Source organism: Rhinolophus sinicus, chromosome 12 (genome assembly GCF_057876585.1).
Source record: "Rhinolophus sinicus isolate RSI-liver-muscle chromosome 12, RSI-T2T, whole genome shotgun sequence".
In the NCBI taxonomy this organism is placed as follows: Eukaryota; Metazoa; Chordata; class Mammalia; order Chiroptera; family Rhinolophidae; genus Rhinolophus; species Rhinolophus sinicus.
The window spans coordinates 39,760,437-39,781,178 of record NC_142512.1 but is presented as its reverse complement, the minus strand read 5'-3'; the positions used below and the strand labels follow the sequence as shown (position 1 = coordinate 39,781,178).

Sequence of the window (20,742 nt, the reverse complement as noted above, 5' to 3'; positions counted from 1 at the left end):
GTTGCTTTTCCATGTTGTATTATAGTTGTGTGTGTGTGTGTGTGTGTGTGTGTGTGTGTATGTGTGGTCTTCTCAGCAAACTGTAAATTCCCTGGGAGGAGACTCTAAATCACATGTGTAATCGCAACTAAATCACATGCAACCGCAATGACTGGCAACTTGTGTCTCTCAGATTATCCACTTGACAGATCTGCTTTATAAACAGGGCAGGAATTGGATACAGGCACTTCTGAAAAGTTTGAGTGAACAGAATACAGCAGGCAGTCTCTAAGTGTGGTTCTTGGACCTTCAGCATCAGTCTCGTCTGGATACTTGTTAGAAGAGCTGGACCGTAAGCTCTGCCCTGCAATCAGAAACTCTGAGAGGAGTGTCCCCTTTTTAATAAGCCCTCAGAGGATTCTGATGCACGCTCAAGTTGGACGATCACCAAATAGAGGATAAGTGCAAATAGTAATTAAATAAGGTAGAATTGACTAAAATACAAGCACGTTTCAAATTAATCCAAAAATCTTGTGCTGTAGATTTCCCAGCTCTGGAGATAAGTTCTGAGGAGAGGGACATTCTGATTCAACATTTTAATTTTCTTTTGTCCACTGAAGAAATATTTTTAATTAAGAATGAGACGAGGAGTGAAACATGAGGCTCTGTCGTCCAGAACCTAAGAGACCAGCTGGAGAGAAGTGAACAAACATGTATGACAGCAAAGTAACTCCTTAGTGAGCGATGGACTGTTGTAGGAACAGGAATCATAGCGATAAATTGCCTGCCGGGATTTTTAGGGTAAGAACTTGATCCAAGGTTTGAAACATCTAAGGGAGCCCATTCCAGTGGGGTAGAGGTCCCCAATATCACACACATGTAGCGCTGTCCCCTTCCTCATTGCTCAAAAAGGACCCACAGGGGTCATTTTTCTCTTGTCCCATGCCAGATGCCACACTATGGAGATGGGATTTCTTCTCCATTAGTCATTGGAAGAAATGCACAACCAGAAATGCATCTGCCCAAATCCCACCTTGATAACGGATACGCGGGGGTGGGGGGACAAGTAGGAAACGTAACTCTGAATGCCAAATGTCACATGACAGCCCTCTGTGGAGGAAGACGAGGAGAGTGTGGTCCAGAAGATGCCAGCAGGTGTGAATCAGAGGAAGAGCAAATCAGATAGACTTTATCATACCTGGAAAGGAAAATGTTATTTCCAACAAGTTTAAACCATTAAATGGATAAACATTATTGTGTAATCTGATCTTACTGAAACATTACGTAAACAAAAACAAGGAAAACGTGCTGACAACTCACCCTGTTCGGGCAGTATATAAGAGGATGTGGCATGAGGAGACTCCCAAACTCGAGAAACTCACTCTCCTGAAAACCCACCCAGACCCTCCACCCTCTGACACCATGGTCAACTCCCGTTGTGGCTCCGTCTGTTCTGACCAGGGCTGTGGCCAAGGCTGCTGCCAGGAGACCTGCTGCCGCCCCAGCTGCTGCCAGACCACCTGCTGCAGGACCACCTGCTGCCGCCCCAGCTGCTGTGGTTCCACCTGCTGCCGCCCCAGCTGCTGCATCTCCAGCTGCTGCCGCCCCAGCTGCTGTGTGTCCAGCTGCTGCCGCCCCAGCTGCTGTGGCTCCAGCTGCTGTGGCTCCAGCTGCTGCCGCCCCTCCTGCTGTGGCTCCTGCTGCTGCAGGCCCACCTGCTGCATCTCTAGCTGCTGCCGCCCCAGCTGCTGCAGGCCCAGCTGCTGCATTTCTAGCTGCTGTCGCCCCTCCTGCTGTGGTTCCAGCTGCTGTGGTTCTAGCTGCTGTCGCCCCTGCTGCTGCCCCTGCTGCTGCCTCCGCCCAGTCTGTGGCCAGGTCTCCTGCCACACCAACTGCTATCGCCCCACCTGTGTCATCGCCACCTGCCCCCGCCCCATGTGCTGTGCTTCTTCCTGCTGCTGAATCTCTGCCTGTAATCTTTGTCACACCATGGATGTCCTCATGAGTCATATAAAATGTGTTGGAGCCAGTCAGTGACAGGGGAATGAACTTTTAGCTGCCAACTCTTCTTCTGATTTCGCATTCAGAGTTGGTGTTCAGTTCTAGGAAATGACAGATGAAAACACACTTGTCCAATGATTTTAACCCAGGCCCAGATGCATCTATTTTTATACCAGCAATGTTTCATCTAAGTATAAGCTGAATGTGATGATCTCACATAACACTGTTTCCATATGTTCTTAATAAACAGCCATTTCCCCAATATTGAAATCTCCTGATTTGTTAATGATTTGATGTGTGTGTGCATGTGTGTATGTGTGCCCTTCCCTAGCACTTCGCATCAAGGAATCTTGCTTCAAATGCAGGAGAGCAAATTCAAGAGTAGTTAACTATGCTGGAACTGAGACTCCGCCGGACATTTGTTGTATGACATGGGCAAAGTTATTTAACCTCTTCAAGCCTCAGTTTTTTTCTCTGTGAAATGGTAATAATACATTATAGTCTTCAAAGGCTCAAAGACATAATCCATGTAATACACTTAGCATAGACTGGGGCACATAATGGAAGCTCTCAAAAATATCATTTTTATTGTTACTGCTATTGAAACGCTACCTAGGCTAGAACACTATCTTAGCATAGTGTTCTCTTTGACAAAAGAGCAAAGAAAGTTTGTATAATTGTTTCACTGTCCTCTATAACTTTGATATACTCGTACGTCTCAAATGTCCCTTAAAATCTTCAATGCATAGATCATAGAGACATCTAAATTTCACTTGACTATAGTTCTACTTCCAGTATGCCCCATTATTGGGTTGTGTGAATTGTGGGGGTTCTGTCCAGCTCAAGTACTTTCTCCTTTCTTTCTCCCTCTCCTTTCTCCCTTGTTTCCTTCCTCCTTCCCTCCTTCCCTCCCTCCCTTTCTCCTTTTTTCCTCTTTAAACAATAAACTTTCTCTCAGAATACTACGTGAACCATCTAAATTCAGGTATCTGGATGTTTATAAAGTCCATAGCAACTTTTCCATCACAATTCTAGAACTTTTTATAAAGAGATGCTCAAATTTTTAGTATTTCAAGACTGAAACTCCTTCCTAATTTTAACCTCTCATGATATTGAAGTTTCCCATCTTGTTGATGGTTTCACCTTCTCATTTTAGGCTTTTATCGCCTTGCTTGCTGTTACTTAAGAGAATGTGCAGGCTATTTCTTTGAGACTCAGTTTTCTCATCACCAAAACTGAGGTAAGAATGATCCTCCTTAGGATCATACATGTGTCACAATATATACAATAATATTTTTATACAAATATAAGGGTCTATAAGTTTTGGTTCATAATCTGAAGTATATTAAAAACATTTTAAACTCAAATTTTCATATATCAGAGTTCTACATATTTGCTATATTTTCAAATAACTTAACAAGTGTAACTAAGAGTAGATTGTTATTTCGGAAAACTTTTTTTAAAAAATTTAAGGTTTCAAGAGACAAACTGGACAGAGGATGATATCAAGTGGGTTTCACCCCAACACAAGTTGAGTGTTACAGGCTTAGTAAATCATAGAAGAGTCTCACAGACATTTTTCAGCTTCACCTTTTCAGCTTACTCTATAAATGTTCTACAGCTCTGTATTGCCATATACTGGAATTAACAAATCTTTTATCCTCCCATATGTTCTTCCTTAATAACTGATAATTACAGGATGCAGGTTCTGGTTTTAACATTATATTTTATTAGCTAGGCCTAAATCAAAGAACGTAGGTTTTAATACTCCCTTTTTCAGTATTAAAGTATATGAGGCTTATAATTTCCTGTTTTTACCAGAACTACATCACAGTGGGAACAAGATGGCACACTGAGTCTGGGTAATAAAAGGGCGATTTACAAAAGTGTGGCTAGAGTATAAAGAAAGCAACAAGAAAAGCTCCGTACCCAGGGCTCATTCCAGCAAGGCACAGTTACCCCATAGGTCTCAAGGCCTGTGCAAGGATTTGGGTGAAGTAGCCAAAAAGGTGGCATGCATACTTCTTAGGAGTGCTGTCTGCAGGCACTCAGCATACAGTAATTCCCATCAGGGAGAGTTATGGTGCTCTGGATGCTCCAAAAGTGAGACTGGAGATATTGTGGTAGAGAAAACCAAGGTAGAAATGGTTATGAATGTCAAAGTGTGACTGGAGTAATTATTTTGTGGTCCCATCAAGTTTACCTGAATGCACAGTGAGATGGATTTTAAGTAAATTAAAATTTGGCCATGTTAAATATGTACCTTTGGAATTGCCCATCTGTGGGGACAGAACCCCAAAAAGCAGTTTCCAGGCTCTCGGCCTCACATAGACAGGTGCCTGGCTCAGGTAGTAAATGGCCATCAACTGTGATTGCACGGCCATCAGCTGTGGCTAGTTGGCCGTCAGCTGTAACCAGTGAGCCATTGGCCACTAATATAACTGCTGTGGCTACGCTAGCAGAGGAGAAGGGAGAAGAAAGAATGGGGGCTAGCAGGAAGATGGCGGCTGAGCTGGCAAGCGTGGATGGCGGTTTGCGGACAGTGTGGATCCAGCCTCCATTGAGAGTATAGTGCCGCCAGAGAGAATATAGTGGTATGACTCCCCCATCTATGGTTCCATGGGTGTTCCTTTTTGGCCTCACCATATCCTGCGTTCTTGTGTGGGGAGTGGGAGCAGAGACTCCGCCTGATGCCCGGCACGACACCATCCCTTCTAGGTAGCAAATACTAAGCAATATAAATTCCAGAAGAGCAACAAGAGATGACTATTCTGATTAAGGAAATAGCTGAAGTAAGAGTTTTAAGCCCTTGAACTCCCTTTAACAGTCCTGTCTGGCCAGTACAGTTCCTAGAGGTTAACAGTGGAATCTTGGTGATTAAACAAGATCATTTCCCTGATTGCGTCAGCTGTAACTAATATGTAAGAACTTTACAGGAAGCACAACAAGGCTGTCAAGACTGGTATGCAATTACAGGCTCAATTAATGCATTCTTTACAACGCCAGTGTCAGAGTCCAGCCAGGTGCAATTTACTTTCTCATGGCAGGGAACCCAGTATACATTTAGTGCTTGGCCACACAGACATTTGAGTTCACTGGCATATTGCCTTAATCTAGTGAGGTGTGCTTGGACTTGATAACCATTAAGAGTAAGTTAATCCTATAATTGATGCTTGTGGTACTAGTGCGTGAAAAACCATTAAAGAAATTGAAAAAGCAAGTCCAGAAATAGAAAATACATGAGGGAATACTGTATATGAAAAGGTGGCATTTCAAATCAGTAGGGGAAAAATGTATTGTTTAAAAAACGGTGTTGGGCTATGGTCATAACAAATTTGAAAAACATCTAAAACTCATTATCTCATAACAGTATAAATTCCTAATGGATTAATATTTGAAACTAGTAAACATGAAACTTTGAACATAACAGAAAAAACTATGAGACCATGTTTATGCAAATTTGCAACAGGAAAAGCCTTTCTAAGTATGACACCAATCCCAAAAGCCATAAAAGAAAAAATTAATAAATTTGACTGTATCAAAAGTAAACATCTATGTGGCAAAAACCACATAAGCAAAGTAAAAAAGACAAACTAGTAAAAAGATTTGAAATTCACATGACATAAAATGGCTAATTTTTATGTACGATTTCCTGCAAAAATCAGTGTATGAAGACTAAACCCAGTAGAAAAACAAAAACATAAATTACAAATATAGAAGGTTTTCTACAATTTTCCTTATACAAAAGGAAATACAAATAGCTCTTAAACATTTGAAGAGCTGCTCAATCTCACAATAAGAGAAATGCAAATTCTAATCACATGGAGAAACGTTTACACCTATCTATCATGTTGAGATAGATAGATAGATAGATAGATAGATAGATAGATAGATAGATAGATAGATAGGCATAAAGAAAGACAGACAGAAAGAAAGGCAGACAGATGTCTGTATACAGAGGGTGCCAAAAAGTCTATACACATTTTAGGAAAGAAAAACTGTATTAAAATTGTAATACTCAATATATACCGATAACAAAAGATGAACACAAGTCATATTTGACTCCTGCAATTACAAGAGGTGCTCAAAGTGGTTCCCATCAGCGTCCAGACACTTCTGATTATGGCGAACTACTGCTTGAGCAATGTTGACCAAAGTGTCCACTTGTATACATTTTTTTGGCACCCCCGGTATGTATTGATAGATGACTATATGTATCTGTGTATCACGTGTATCACTGTGTTAATAAAAATGGAGAAAAACAAGCACTCACACAGCGCTAGAAGAGTAAACCGGCACAATCTCTATGGAAGGTGAAGTTGGCATTGTCTAACAAACACTATAAATGAAATACTCTTTGATCCTGTAATTCTATTTCTTTAGGAATTTATCTTACAGAAAATACTCACATGTGAAATTATGCATGAACAAGCTTATTCACTGCAGCGCTGTATATACTATCAAAAGACTGGAAACAAACTAAATGTCCAACAATGCAGATTGCCTCAATAAATTATGTTACATTCATTACATGGAATACTATGCTACTGTAAAAGAAAAAGAATGGCAAAGCTGTGTAAATGCTATCTGAATGCTTCAAGGGAAACCAGCAAAGCAGGAAGAGCTGATATGCTACCATTTGTACAAGTGAAGGAAATGAATAAATATTCCTATTGGTTTCTTATGGATTAAGTATCTCCAGATACTTAACTCTGCCTGCCTTCAAGAAGGGGACCTGGGAAGAAAGGTGGGAGGGATACGTCTCACTATGTGTCTTCCTTTTTAAACACATATGTACACGCACACACAGGATATTCAAAAGGTTTAAATTAAAATTTAAAATATAAAAGATGCAAAGTATAAAAACTTTTCTCCAGAGACTACTTTGTTTTGGTTTTTATTTTTCACTTCTTCCCATCCGAGATGATGCAAAGCAACATTGAAGTGTTCCTGTACTCCTGCCAAAGGGATGATTTTCTTTTCATGTCTCAGCCATGCTGGGATACAGAGGGAGTGATGCAACCCACAGCCCAGCTCAGTGGGCCTGATCAGAGGGTTAATTCAAAGAGTAGAGAGAGTTGGGGATGGGGAAAAAGTTTCTAGCCCCTTGGGAAAATGGGCTACGGTGGCATCAAATCATAATTCAATTACCTAGCTTGAGGCAACTTTACTGGGTATGTACAGTCCCTATTCTCTAAAAGAAAAATTAAACAGTGAGCAAGCATGTTGGGGGCATACAGGTAAATTCTAAGGGAATTGTTTAAATGTTATATATTCTTTTCCTTTATTGCAATATAAGTAATATGTGGAAGGGACTACAGATCTTAGTTTGAACTATTTAGGAAAATATACATGGTCACAGCCAATTAAAAAAAAAAGGAAAATATTATATGAATAGTGAATTTCAAGAGGTCCTTAGGCCCATAAAAGGGAATTTGATGGAAGCTCCGCAGAATATATGTCCATACATGTTTACCGACAATGGGATTTTTAATGACTTCATAGAAGTGTCATGTACCATTTTTATATGTAAATTAGGTTCTGGACCCAGCTCCACTGATTTCCCCACACCTCCCACAAGCAATGCTCCAGACACCACCTGGGTGACCTACAATTCAACTAAATTCTGACAACGTCTACCCAGAGATAGCATCAGATTCTACAGGTTAAGGCTTTAGTCCCACGAGACTGCCACCCCCACTTCAGAAGCCAGTCGCCATCCCATGTTGTCACCTATACTTGTGACTGACTGGATATAAATCAGAGATTCCCACAATGCCCTCCTCAGGTTAGACTAATTTGCTCAAGTGGCTCACAAAACTCAGAGAAGCATTTTACTTACCAGAGCATAGGTTTTTCATAAAAAGATAACTCAGGAATAGCTGGATGAAAGAGATGCATAGGGCAGGTACGGGGAAAAGGGCACAGCTTCCATGCCCTCTCCAAGTGCATTCCCTTCCCTTCCCCTCTACATGTTCCCCAACCCATATGCTCTGTGAACCTCATCCTTCTGGGTTCTTATGGAGGCTTCATTACATAGTCACAATTGATTAAATCATTGACCACTGGTGATTAATTTGACATTCAACCCCTATCCCCTCCACAGAGGTTTAGTGTGGCTGGCACTGAAAGTTCCAATCCTCCAATCACAAGGTTGGTTTCCAAAATCACTTCATTGATATTACAAAAGACACCTTCCTCGCTCCTATTCCAAGGTTTTTAGGAGGAAATTCCAAGGGTTTTAGGAGCCCTGTGCCAGGAACTGGGTCAAACACCAAACAGATATTTCTTGTTATCAATCACAATATCACAGTATGTTAATCACACACTCTGCTCCATTAAGTTGGAGCAGCATGAAGGTTAAGACATGTGGGTTCTTCCTTTGAATGTTTTTTTCCCTGAATGCCTGTGGCACTGAAGAAGACCTCTTATTTTAGAGTATAATCATCTGAGGCTTTGATTACAAAACTTTATGGATGCAATTTTCTGTGTAAATACATGTAGGATGATGAATATGCCATTTATATCCCCTTAATTCATCTAAGAAAATCTTACAGAGAAGTGATACTACAAAAACTACTAGACTTTTTAGCTTAGGATATTTGAAAAAAATGTTAATGAAACCTCCAAAAAGTATAACCATGACCTATTTTGATATTTCAAAAGGCAGATCAAAAACTGTCATCCCAATTACTCTACCCCAGCAGAAAGATTTCTAAAAATCAACACTGATCTATCCTAGATGAGTCTTTGCTAACTGTTTCAAAGTGCATCAGGCTGATGAAAAATAACACAGCTTGGAATATCCTAGTAACTTCACTAGCACAATGGACACCCAGAATACAAACAACGAATCATATGTTTCCTCATTTCTCACACTCAGAAAGATGCGCTTACTTCCTTCTTTCCTACCAGCATTCCATCTGATTGATACACAAATTTTTCCACCAGAGATCCTAGCCCCAACAGAAGCTCTCCCAAAAATCACACAAAGATGAGAAACAGACAAGGGATAGTGACCTGCCTGAGTCACATAATATTCAGGGACTGAAATCTTGTGACACTGCAAGCAAAGGAGAAACATAAATGGTGATTCATGTGAGAACTTGAGAAAAGGGAAATAACTACTTCTTAGAAAAATACCATAATATAATTTACTAATTTCATTTAGTAATTAACATAAAAACAAGGAAATAGTTTTTTCATAATCATGGAAGTCCCTCAGCTGGGTATAAAAGGGGACATGTGGCAAGGAGACTCCCAAACTTGAGAACCGCACTCTCCTGGAAACCCACCCAGACCCTCCATCCTCTGACACCATGGTCAACTCTTGTTGTGGCTCTGTCTGCTCTGACCAGGGCTGTGGCCAAGGCTGCTGCCAGGAGACCTGCTGCCGCCCCACCTGCTGCCAGACCACCTGCTGCAGGACCACCTGCTGCCGCCCCAGCTGCTGTGGTTCCACCTGCTGCCGCCCCAGCTGCTGTGGTTCCACCTGCTGCCGCCCCAGCTGCTGCATCTCCAGCTGCTGCCGCCCCTCCTGCTGTGGTTCCACCTGCTGCCGCCCCAGCTGCTGTGGTTCCACCTGCTGCCGCCCCAGCTGCTGCATCTCCAGCTGCTGTCGTCCCTCCTGCTGTGGTTCTAGCTGCTGTGGTTCCTCCTGCTGCCGCCCCACCTGCTGCATCTCCAGCTGCTGTCGTCCCTCCTGCTGTGGTTCCAGCTGCTGTGGTAGCAGCTGCTGCCGCCCCTCCTGTTGCATTTCTAGCTGCTGTCGTCCCTCCTGCTGTGGTTCCAGCTGCTGTGGTTCTAGCTGCTGTCGCCCCTGCTGCTGCCCCTGCTGCTGCCTCCGCCCAGTCTGTGGCCAGGTCTCCTGTCACACCAACTGCTATCGCCCCACCTGTGTCATCGCCACCTGCCCCCGCCCCATGTGCTGTGCCTCCTCTTGCTGCTGAGCCCGCGGCCCTGTAACCACTACCTCCATTTACCTCTGTCCTCACAGATGTAGACCCTCCTTTTGTGCTGACACATGGAGTAAGGTTGATATTGTTCAACTGAACTGGGCCTCGTAATGCCAATGAGGTACCAGTTCATGCTACTGAAGATGGATACGGCCTGGAGCACGTACACAGTCACAGATTTTACCCTTCAACCTGACAACTGGTGAAATCATTCTCCTAAATTTCTTATTCTAGTACTTTTCTGTAACTTGATATATTTCTGTACCAAAATAAAGTTACACTTCCCTGCACTAAAAAGCAGTGTGATTGTTGCTCCCTTAAGATTCTGTCTTCAGTTTCTAGACAAGTATATTTGTAGGACACACAATATGGTCTTGTCGCTTCTCAGTAAAAGTCAGTTTCCATTATTCACTGCCTGATTTTTTCTAGGTGCCTCTTTATTTCATGGGCAAATCACCCAGCACTATGCATCTGTCTTAGGTAAAAAATTAACAAACGAGAACTAGAAGTTTGGAGGACTCTATGTATATGAATGCAAAGAGAACACGATACATGCTTCCTGCGTCACATCAGGTATCACGTCTGTGCAATGTGCGGCTTAGCACAGGTTACAGGTGTCTATTCAGCCTTGCACTCAGTGATGTCACCCACACAGCAATACAAGTGTGCACTGATTCCGCCCCCATTTACAACAGGACCTCAGCCACGTCTCACTCTTTCTTTGGATAGGAAAGGTTCAAATGCACACGCATCAAGGGGACAGGCAGATAACCCAGATGAGTGAGGTAGGTCCTTGATAGGACAATGGGTTTGGTGGAAACTGGCAAATGGCAGACAGCCTGGCCACATCAGAGAGTACTATGGAGCGCCTGTCAATTGTTTCCATGCAGAAATGAGGGCCCAATGTTTTCGCTGAAAAGTAAGTCTGCTTCCATCGATCCTTCCAAATGCTAATTTCTTCACTCGTTTATTCAAAAAGTATTTGTTAGACATTTATTATGTGGGAGACACTAATGAATGTACTGAGGTAACAACAGGGACCAACACACACAAAACTCTGCATCCATGGAGCTGACATTTTATATACATCCTGTAGAACTAAGAATGAATGATGAACATGAGCGGGGCAGTGTGGTGTGTAATGGCTACGTACTGACACATAGATACAGTACAATGATCAGAAAATGGAGAAAAGGAAAGAGAATACATGAAGTAGAAAAATTTTGCCAATTGCCTATGGGTCTTAACTGTGAGTTCATATCTGATGCTGAAGGAACAGGTGATAAAATAAGTCGGTAATTTCAATATTTCTAAAAGTAGAGAATCAATTGATAGTAACCAAAAATTTGGGTTCATCTGGCATTATATAAAGATATGTATATAGAGGTAACCATTAGCACAAAATACAAACCTTCCTAAATATCAAAAGGCGTACTGAGAGAGAGAATAAAACAAATAGTGAAAGATTAGATCTGGAGATACAGAGATGTATGTATTTAACATACATTGTATATCATTTACTACTATGTTACACATCACTATTTACTATATATTATACGTCACTCTTCACTATATATGTGTATATCACTTTATATGTAAAAAATCAGTCTCTACATTGTACACAGTAACCCCAACAATGAGTCTTTCCTCCTATTTCCTTATCAGCCCTTCACCTGACAGGAGCATGCATTTTTCCACTTTAACATAGACTTTGCACTGTAATAGCCATCCTCAGAGTATTATCATGGAGTCATACACAAAAAAGGAAAAAAGGTGGCAGGAGTAAAAACTCAATCATAGGATACCATGTAAATTTCTAATTTAGGAGACACATTAGACAGAGGGAGAAACACAAAAGTGGTTTCACGTGACTTGATGAGATTCAATGAATCGTAATCCTGTAAAAAGGAATCGGTGCTTTCCCTAGATTTTGGCATTCTTAACCTGATAAACACAATTATTAATAATACTAACTGATGTCCCAGTAGGAAAAACAACAAGGAAAGAGTATTGCTCATTGTAAAACCATCTAAGGACATATTCAAACTCAAGAAACCACCCCCATGGAGCCCTACTCATACCCACCCATGGAACCCCAATCCTTTCATTGACACCATGGTCAGCTCCTGCTGTGACTCCGTCTGCTCTGACCAGGGCTGTGGCCACGGCTGCTGCCAGGAGACCTGCTGCCGCTGCAGGTGCTATGTGTCAAGTTGCTGCATTTCCAGCTGCTGCCAATCTGTGTGTTGCTGGTCCACCTGCTGTTGCCCCAGTTGTTGCATCGCTAGCTGTCGTTGCCACCTCTTTTGTTGTAGCCACTGCTGCCAACCCTGTTGCTGTCCCCACCCAGTCTGTGGCCAGGTGTCCTGCCACACCACTTGCTATCACCTCACCTGTGTCATTGCCACCTGCCCCGCCCCATGTGTTGCACCCCCTCTTGCTGCTGAGCCCCCAGCCCTGTGTCCACCCTCTCCGCGTACCTCGGTCCTCACAGGTGTAGACCCTCCTTTTGTGCCGACCATTAGGACAGGCTCATGTTTCTCACCTTAGTTGGGTCTCACGATTTTAATGAGCCCACAACAGGCCCTCTGACTGTGAGCACATTTTGGCCTCAGTCCAAAGTCTACTCTCTCTGGCTGTCTCCCTCTCATCCCAGTGTGAATTTGCTGTAACATACCGACGGTTGTACTGACCAATTCTCCCAAATTCTCCTTCTTAATTTTTGGGCACCAGATCATCAAGCTCAAGAAAATGAACTTGGATTTCAGTATTTATACATTACAGGTTTTTATAGTCTCTCTCTAAATTGTCCAAAGAAGATTCTCCTGCAGAATTCTTATTCCCCATATTTTCCTATGTTATAACTCTATGCCAAAATAAACCAGCACTTCCCTGTATGGAAAATTCAGCACAATGGTACTCTTCTTTATGATTTTCTATGCAGTTGGGACAATTGCTTTTTCACCTACACCTGTAGGACAGACAGCACGGCTCTGTCAATTTTACAGCAGAAGTTGAGCTCTCAGTCACAGCTTCGCTTTCATTGGCAGTCTCTTCAGTAATTGGAAAAAATAGATATTCTTAGGAATCCATGGATAAAAATCAAAGAAAAACTTTTTGGAAAACCTGTTCTAGGAGGCAATTAAGTTACTTAGGAATTTGATCCTTTCGAGACTTGCGTACTAGAAGCTGTGTGAGGTGGGACTGGACCAGCCTTTACTCTAGGAAACAATCTGCCCCACTCCCAATTCAATACTCTTTACAGTAATCATGAATTTCAAGATTTTTTATTCCAGCTCATGAGAATATGAATGTCAGCTCCAAGGATTGTTCCTCCTGCCTTTTATGGGGTTGGGGGAGGGTCTTTACCTGTCCTGGATAGCTTCCTCTCACGCACGCACTGGTCAGTTCTCAGGCAGAGCTTGTGCAGCTCTTTGGGGTTCTCGGTGCAACTCTCGTCTCTCCGGTACTCTGCCCTGTGGGTTCTAGCTGTCGGCCTCCTGCATCCCAGCTCCATCGCCTCAAGGCAGGACAATTACCAAGCTCTACCTGGTTCTCCCTGCCAGCTGTACCCTGGAACACTCTTCAAGAAATAAGCTGAGGCAATCCTACGGATCACCTCATTTGTTTCCCCGCTAAGGCACCAGTGTTCTCTGTCTAACAGTCTCTGCCTAAAACCAGTTTCATTGATTTTACCAGTTTTTTAAGTTGTTTCAGGCAGGAGGGTAAATCCAGTCCCTGTTACTCCAGCTTGGCTGGATGTGTAAGCCCCCCTTTTCTGTTTTCTCATCTCCTCTTTCTCTATTCTTCCATTATTTAAAAAAGCGATGTAATATAAGCAAACATATTTTCTGTATTTGTTTCTTCGGTCTTTTAGACACATTGTAGAACGCTATACTTACTTTTTCTCTACCTGCTTTATCATCTCTTAATAATATATCCTGGAGATTACCTCGTAGTAGCATGTAGAGATACTCCTTAGTCCTTTTCACAGCTGAATATTACTCCATTACATGATACACTGTAGTTTATTCACCAGCACCCCACTGAAGGACACTCTGATTGTGTCCAGCTTTTGTTTTGTTTTGTTTTTACAAATAGCACTGCGATGAATAATCTTGTGCAACGTTTTTTTGTATTTGTTTGCCTGAGTAGCTTTTGGATAATTTATAGAATTGGGATAGTTGAACCAAAGAATTATGCTGCCAGTTATTGTCATATCTTCACGGGAAATGTGTGAGCAGGCCTGTTCCTACATAGTCTCACTATCAGGGAATGTTTTCAAATTGTGAATTTTTCATAATCTTACAGGTGAGAAGTGGTATCCCAAATTATTTCATTTCTACTCTTATGAATGAGATTGGGTATCTTTATATGGTGAAGAAAGATTTGCGTTATTTTTCCGTCAGAGCTTTGGCCTTCATTCTAATCTAACTTTCGAAGTGCTTCATATATTAAGGCCATGAACCCTTTGTCTTTGGTATAAATTTCAAGTCTTTTTTTCATCTAGCCATTTGTCTTTTTACTTTGTTTATGGTGGGGTTTTTTGTTTTATTTTTACTATATATTTTTTAAATTATAAATGATTATCTTTTCACTTTTAGAGTCTAATTGTAAATTGTCTATGTTGCAACTGAAAAATTGAATTGAAAAAATATTAAGTTATGAGTCCCCTATTATGATGAGGCCTCTTATATCTCTACTGCCCATTTTGTAAGTGGTCCTGGCTGACTCTTTGAAATGTCTGTTGCATCAATGTCTTGGTTACCACACGTGTCGTCACACCAAACTAGACAGGCATTCATCTCTCACCCTAGACTTTAACCCCACCTACATTTTCTTTCCTCTTCCTATCACACCATCCACCCCCAGCCAAATAATATTTAAAAATCCTAGATATTTGTTCACACCTTTGTCTCAACTTTGTGATGATATGATACGCACTCTTTGTATAAATTCAAAAATATCCTTAAATTGTCCTCATTCAATCAGTGAAGTGTTATTTTTCTCTACTCTCCTACACATACCACTCAGATGAGTCATTTATTCCATCAAAAGCCAAAATATACCCCTATCCAATCATGCCTCCATTACTGAGTGCTATTTCTTCTCTTCTCCTTCCATCTAGACTATCTATAGTATGTTAAAGAGTGAGTAAATGCCCCGTGTTTTCAATGAATCACACCTTCACTCAACTAACATTCATTTAGGGCAATTGCTAAGCACCATGTTTATGAATAAGACAGTCTCTAACCACATGGGGGTATATAGAAGGACTGGAAAAAGACATTAACCAATTATGGTTAATATCCTAGATCACAGGCATATCTTGGAGCAAAAAGGAGGGAAGAATTTGTTTGAATGTGATAGATGTCAAGGCAGATATTAGAGATGAGTTGGTATCTGGACCGGGCATGTAAGTATGAGCAAGCGTTGGCCGAGTTGACAAGGGAGAAAGCACATTTACACAAACGAAGCAGCATGAGAAATAACATGGGATTATTATTATTCATCCCTTCTGGAAGAGAAGGAGAAAACCACCTTCCCTACTGATTGTGTGACTTCAGTCTGTCTGAACTTCAATTACTTCATGTCTAAGAAAATTAAGAAAAATTGTTTCTACCTCACAGAGTTCTGGTGAAGTATAAACAAGATAACAATTATAGAAGACTCAAAAGATACCTGACATACAGGAGGCACCTAAAAATAGTAACTATTAGTATTATCTCATATTTCATCAGAAGTTTATGGATTTAAATACATAGCTGTTATTTTGCTTACTAATCACACAATGCTCTAAGTAGTTACCGATGTATGGGTCTTGTTTGTCTTATTTAAGGGCCTATGGGACAGAGATGAAATCTTAACCCTTATATCTCAAACTTAACTTGCTGAGAGATAATAGCTCAGAATATAAGAAAATATATTTCAATAACACTTCCATTACACATATTCCATTGGGTATGTTGACCAAAATAAGATAAAAAAAAAAAAATACTCCCTTATGATATCCTATCTCTGAAGACCATGTCAATAATAATTTTAAAAGGGACCCATCATGCCAATGTGTTTTCGCTATTTAAGAGCTGTGAATAATTACATTATAACAGTTTCAAATTGGATAAATTCCACAAGAAAAAACAGACAGGAACTTTGTTAGGATCCTTTATATCTCACTGACAATCCAGGAAATCCAAAGGAATCTCAGTATTCCTTACTGCACACAAGTGACCCCCCACTTCCGAGATGGGTATTTCATCCTATTTTACTAGATTTAGTTATCATAAAATCCATTCCCAACATATTATCCTGGAGTCAAATACATAAATGAAAAATTAACACTTGTGAAATCCAATGAAACAGTGCCACGTAATGGGTCTACTTGAGAAGACATATCAAACAAAGGAACACATTATGGGCGCTGATTCACTTGGTTTTAATGAAATTGGATAGCTCATCATACACCAGGAAAAGGAAATGGTACCTTTCCTATAAATAGGAACATTTACCAGAAAAACACAATTATCTAATTTACTAAAATGAACTGATTTTCAATTAGGATAAACAACAACAAAAAGAGCACTGCACATGGTCATCGTAGCCCTGAGCAGGGTATAAAAGCAACAGGGGGCAAGGAGAGATCACACTCAAGAAACTCACTCTCCTGGAAACCCACCCAGACCCTCCATCCTCTGACACCATGGTCAACTCCCGTTGTGGCTCCGTCTGCTCTGACCAGGGCTGTGGCCAAGGCTGCTGCCAGGAGACCTGCTGCCGCCCCAGCTGCTGCCAGACCACCTGCTGCAGGACCACCTGCTGCCGCCCCAGCTGCTGTGGTTCCACCTGCTGCCGCCCCAGCTGCTGTGGTTCCACCTGCTGCCGCCCCAGCTGCTGTGTGTCCAGCTGCTGCCGCCCCTCCTGCTGTGGTTCCTGCTGCTGCAGGCCCACCTGCTGCATCTCCAGCTGCTGCCGTCCCACCTGCTGCCAGAGCACCTGCTGCCGCCCCAGCTGCTGCATCTCCAGCTGCTGCCGCCCCTCTTGCTGTGGTTCCAGCTGCTGTGGTAGCAGCTGCTGCCGCCCCAGCTGCTGCATCTCCAGCTGCTGCCGCCCCTCCTGCTGTGGTTCCAGCTGCTGTGGCTCTAGCTGCTGCCGCCCCTGCTGCTGCCCCTGCTGCTGCCTCCGCCCAGTCTGTGGCCAGGTCTCCTGCCACACCAACTGCTATCGCCCCACCTGTGTCATCGCCACCTGCCCCCGCCCCATGTGCTGTGCCTCCTCTTGCTGCTGAATCTGTGCTTTGAACTCACCCCCCCCCTCCTCCCTCCCCAGAGATGCAGACCCACCTTTTCAAAAATGTGGAGTGCTCAAGAGAATTGATTTCTTGGATCCCATAAGCAAACCCTAGTTCCACAAATCATGGGTCCACATTCTAACTTCTGGCCAAATTAAACTCCCTTCCTTCCAAATGAATTCATTTAGAATCTCCTAATAAATTGCATCCCCCCAACATCCCTCCCTTTGTCTCCAGGACACCCATTCTTCATGCTTAAGAAACCTGAAGATTGTCTCCATCACTTGTGGGGCCACAGATTTTAACCTCTCAAGACATCAAAGTCCAATGAAATCTTTCTCTTGTACTCCTTTGCAAAGATTTCTTGTACCTTGTTATTTCCATGTACCAAAATAAACCTCTTTCTACTGGCATTGAAAATTGAATGTGATTGTTACTCTCTTTTTTCTAAAGGTTTTATATGTGGGTCCTGGGTAATTGTATTTTGCCTACATTTGTTGGACATACAGCACGGATTAGTCACTCTCCAACAGAGGTCAAATGACACTGGTCACTAGGATTCTCTATAAAGTCGTTTTGGTCATTACCAACTCAACTAATCATTTTCTAGTCTTTAGAAAAAAAGAGTGAAACTGGAGTCACGATGCATCCATGAATATGATAACAGGGGGAAGTTTTATAAAGATTGAACATAATTCATGATCTTTTAAAACACTTTCTTTCTTTTTTTTTCTTCACCAAAATGAATAATAGATAGATAGAGATTTCTGCAAGTGTAACTATGGTGCCTTTGGAATATTTCTTCTTTTTGACTCCATCAGCCAAAGGTATCTATTTTTAAAGGACCATTATATGTCCCTATATCATCAAAAAGCCTTCATTCACTCAACAAACATTTATCACTAGTGTCCTCTGTCCCAGTGTTGTGCTGAGGACCACAGTAACAAAATAAACATCATTCCTTCAGGGCATCTGCATTGCAACTGGGGGATGACAGAATAAATACCTAGAAGTGTGTTAAATTAGGAGCACAACGCAGGGAAGAATTATGTATGAATGTGGTGGTTTTTCAGAAATGAAATCTCTGAGGAAGAAGCATTTCAGCTGGGCTTTTGACAGATGAATAGGAGTTTGCAGAGCTGACGAGCAAGAAGAAACATTCTGGGAAGATGGAATTGCTTCAGCAAAGTCTTCAAGTTTTATTCTTCACACCTTCCTCAGCTGCTCTAAGATTAGGACAAGATTACTTTCTGTTTAATCTTGCACATTTTTTTCTCTTAACTTCTCAATGCTCATTTTGTCTATTCCACTAAAAGAGTAACAAGAATACACAGTACTTTACAGGGTTGCATTAAAGATTAAAAACAAATATAAGATATTCAGCATAACGCCTGGGACATAGTGAGTACTTCACATATGATAGGTGTATTTCCTCACCTTTCGTGGAGGGTACATAGAACTTATTCACATACTGCTATTTTTATTATAATTATTTAATTCAAATAAGTTGAAATCAACAAGCAAAAATTGTTGGTGAGGATGTAGAGAAAAGGGAACCCTCATGTACTATTAGTGGGACTGTAAATTGGAGCAGCCACTATGGAAAACAGTATGGAGGCTCCTCAAAAAATTAAAAAAACAAACTATCACATGACCCAGCAATTCCACTTCTGGGTATTTATGCAAAGAAATCCAAAACTAATTCAGAAAGACATATGCACCCCTTTGTTCATTGCAACATTACTTACGATAGCTAAGATACGGAAGCAACTTAGGTGCCCATTGATAGATGAATGGATAAAGAGGACGTGATACATACTATACACAATGGAATATTACTCAGCCATAAAAAGAATGAAATCTTGACATTTGTGACAACATGGATGGATCTAGACAGTATTTTGCTAAGTGAAATAAGTCAGACAGAGAAAGACAAATTCCATATGATTTCACTTACATGTGGAATCTAACAAACAAAATAAATGAACAAACAAAACAGAAACAATTCGTAGATACAGAAACAAATTGATGGGAGCGGGGGTGGGGGGATGAGTGAAAAAGGGGAACATATTAAGATGTACAACAGTCACAGGGATGTAAAGTACAGCACAGGGGATATAGTCAATAATATTACAGTAATTATGTATGGTGTCAGAGGGGTACTAGACTTACCAGGGGGATCACTTTGTAAGTTATAGAAACATCTAATCACTATGTTGTACACCTGAAACTAATATACTATGCCAATTGTAATTGAAAAATTAAAAAGTTTTTAAAAATTTGTCATTCTTTTAATTGTTGCCAAACTCTGTTTCCTATTTATGTCTTATTCAACTACCTACAGGAAAGAGATAAGGAGTTATCCGTTATGCCCCATAGTATCCAGAATGTCTTAGCTACATATTGTGTGTGTTATACGCCGTTGAGTTGCCTCTGACTCCTGGAGACCCTATAAATGAGTAATGTCCACCATGGCCCGTCCTCACCAGCTTTGCGTAGCTCCCGTAATCTCATGCCTATGGCTTCCTTTATGGACTCAATCCATCTCCTATTTGGTCTTCCTCTTTTGTTGATGCCTCCTAGTTTTCCCAGCATTATTGTCTTTTCCAGAGAACCCTGCCTTCTCATGGTGTGCCTGACGTACACAGCTTCAGTTTTTGTCATGGAAACGTGGTATTGAAGGCCTAATAATTTTAAATATTGTTTGTATATAACAAATGCTTCCGTAATGAAATATCCATTTTGTAAGTTTAACAATCAAAAGATAAATCAAAATTTCCCACTCTTAATGCCTATCCTGGAAGATACACAGCAAAAATGTATTTTTGCTATTTAAAAGCAGTGAGCCCTTGCTAAGTACCTCAGCTTGAGACAGTGAAATAAGATGTGACAGAGTCTGAAACTTCCTTGGGGTCCACGTATCTCCCTGACCACTCAAGATGATGCCCACACAGCATCAGTCATCCCCAGTATAGATGGGACACCCTCCTCCCCAATAGGTCACTCTTATTTCTTCCCAGCATTTCACCTGACCAGCACATGAGCCCTTTATCTTTGACAACAAAAGGTACATTAGCATTGTAAGAACCATTCCTCCTGATTTGCATGGAGCAGTGTACAGATAGGAGGGAATGTCACATTCCCAAACAAACTGTCAGAGTCAAGTGACCACTGCTATGGAAAAGACACTGCATCTGCCAGGAAAAAAGGTGACACCTACTAAGGAAGAAATGTGACAAGTCTTTCAATTGGAACCACAGGAGTTCACCAGGAAAAGGAAAAGTGTTATTTTCTCCGTTTTGGAGTACTTAACTAGAAACACACAATTATGTAATTAAATGATTAAGTTTCCTAGTCGGGTAAATACTAACAAGGAAATAATGACATAGTGATGACCTTCAGCAGAGTATAAAGGGGGGTATGGACTGAGGAGACTCCCAAACTCAAGAACCTCACTCTCCTGGAAACCCACCCAGACCCTCCACCCTCTGACACCATGGTCAACTCCCGTTGTGGCTC

The 20,742-nt window shown here is 41.5% G+C and overlaps 1 protein-coding gene and 1 long non-coding RNA gene across 2 annotated transcripts in view; one reads left to right on the top strand and one right to left on the bottom strand.

Moving 5' to 3' along the window:
- Positions 1–20,742, bottom strand: part of LOC141568817 (uncharacterized) — a 323,632-nt gene that overhangs the window by 106,654 nt on the left and 196,236 nt on the right. The gene's annotated exons all lie outside the window — the stretch shown is intronic.
- Positions 9,271–10,425, top strand: LOC141568830 (uncharacterized). Its single transcript, XM_074319608.2, has one exon. The coding sequence runs from the start codon at positions 9,300–9,302 to the stop codon at positions 9,927–9,929; it is 630 nt and encodes a 209-aa protein (XP_074175709.2). The 5' UTR covers positions 9,271–9,299; the 3' UTR covers positions 9,930–10,425.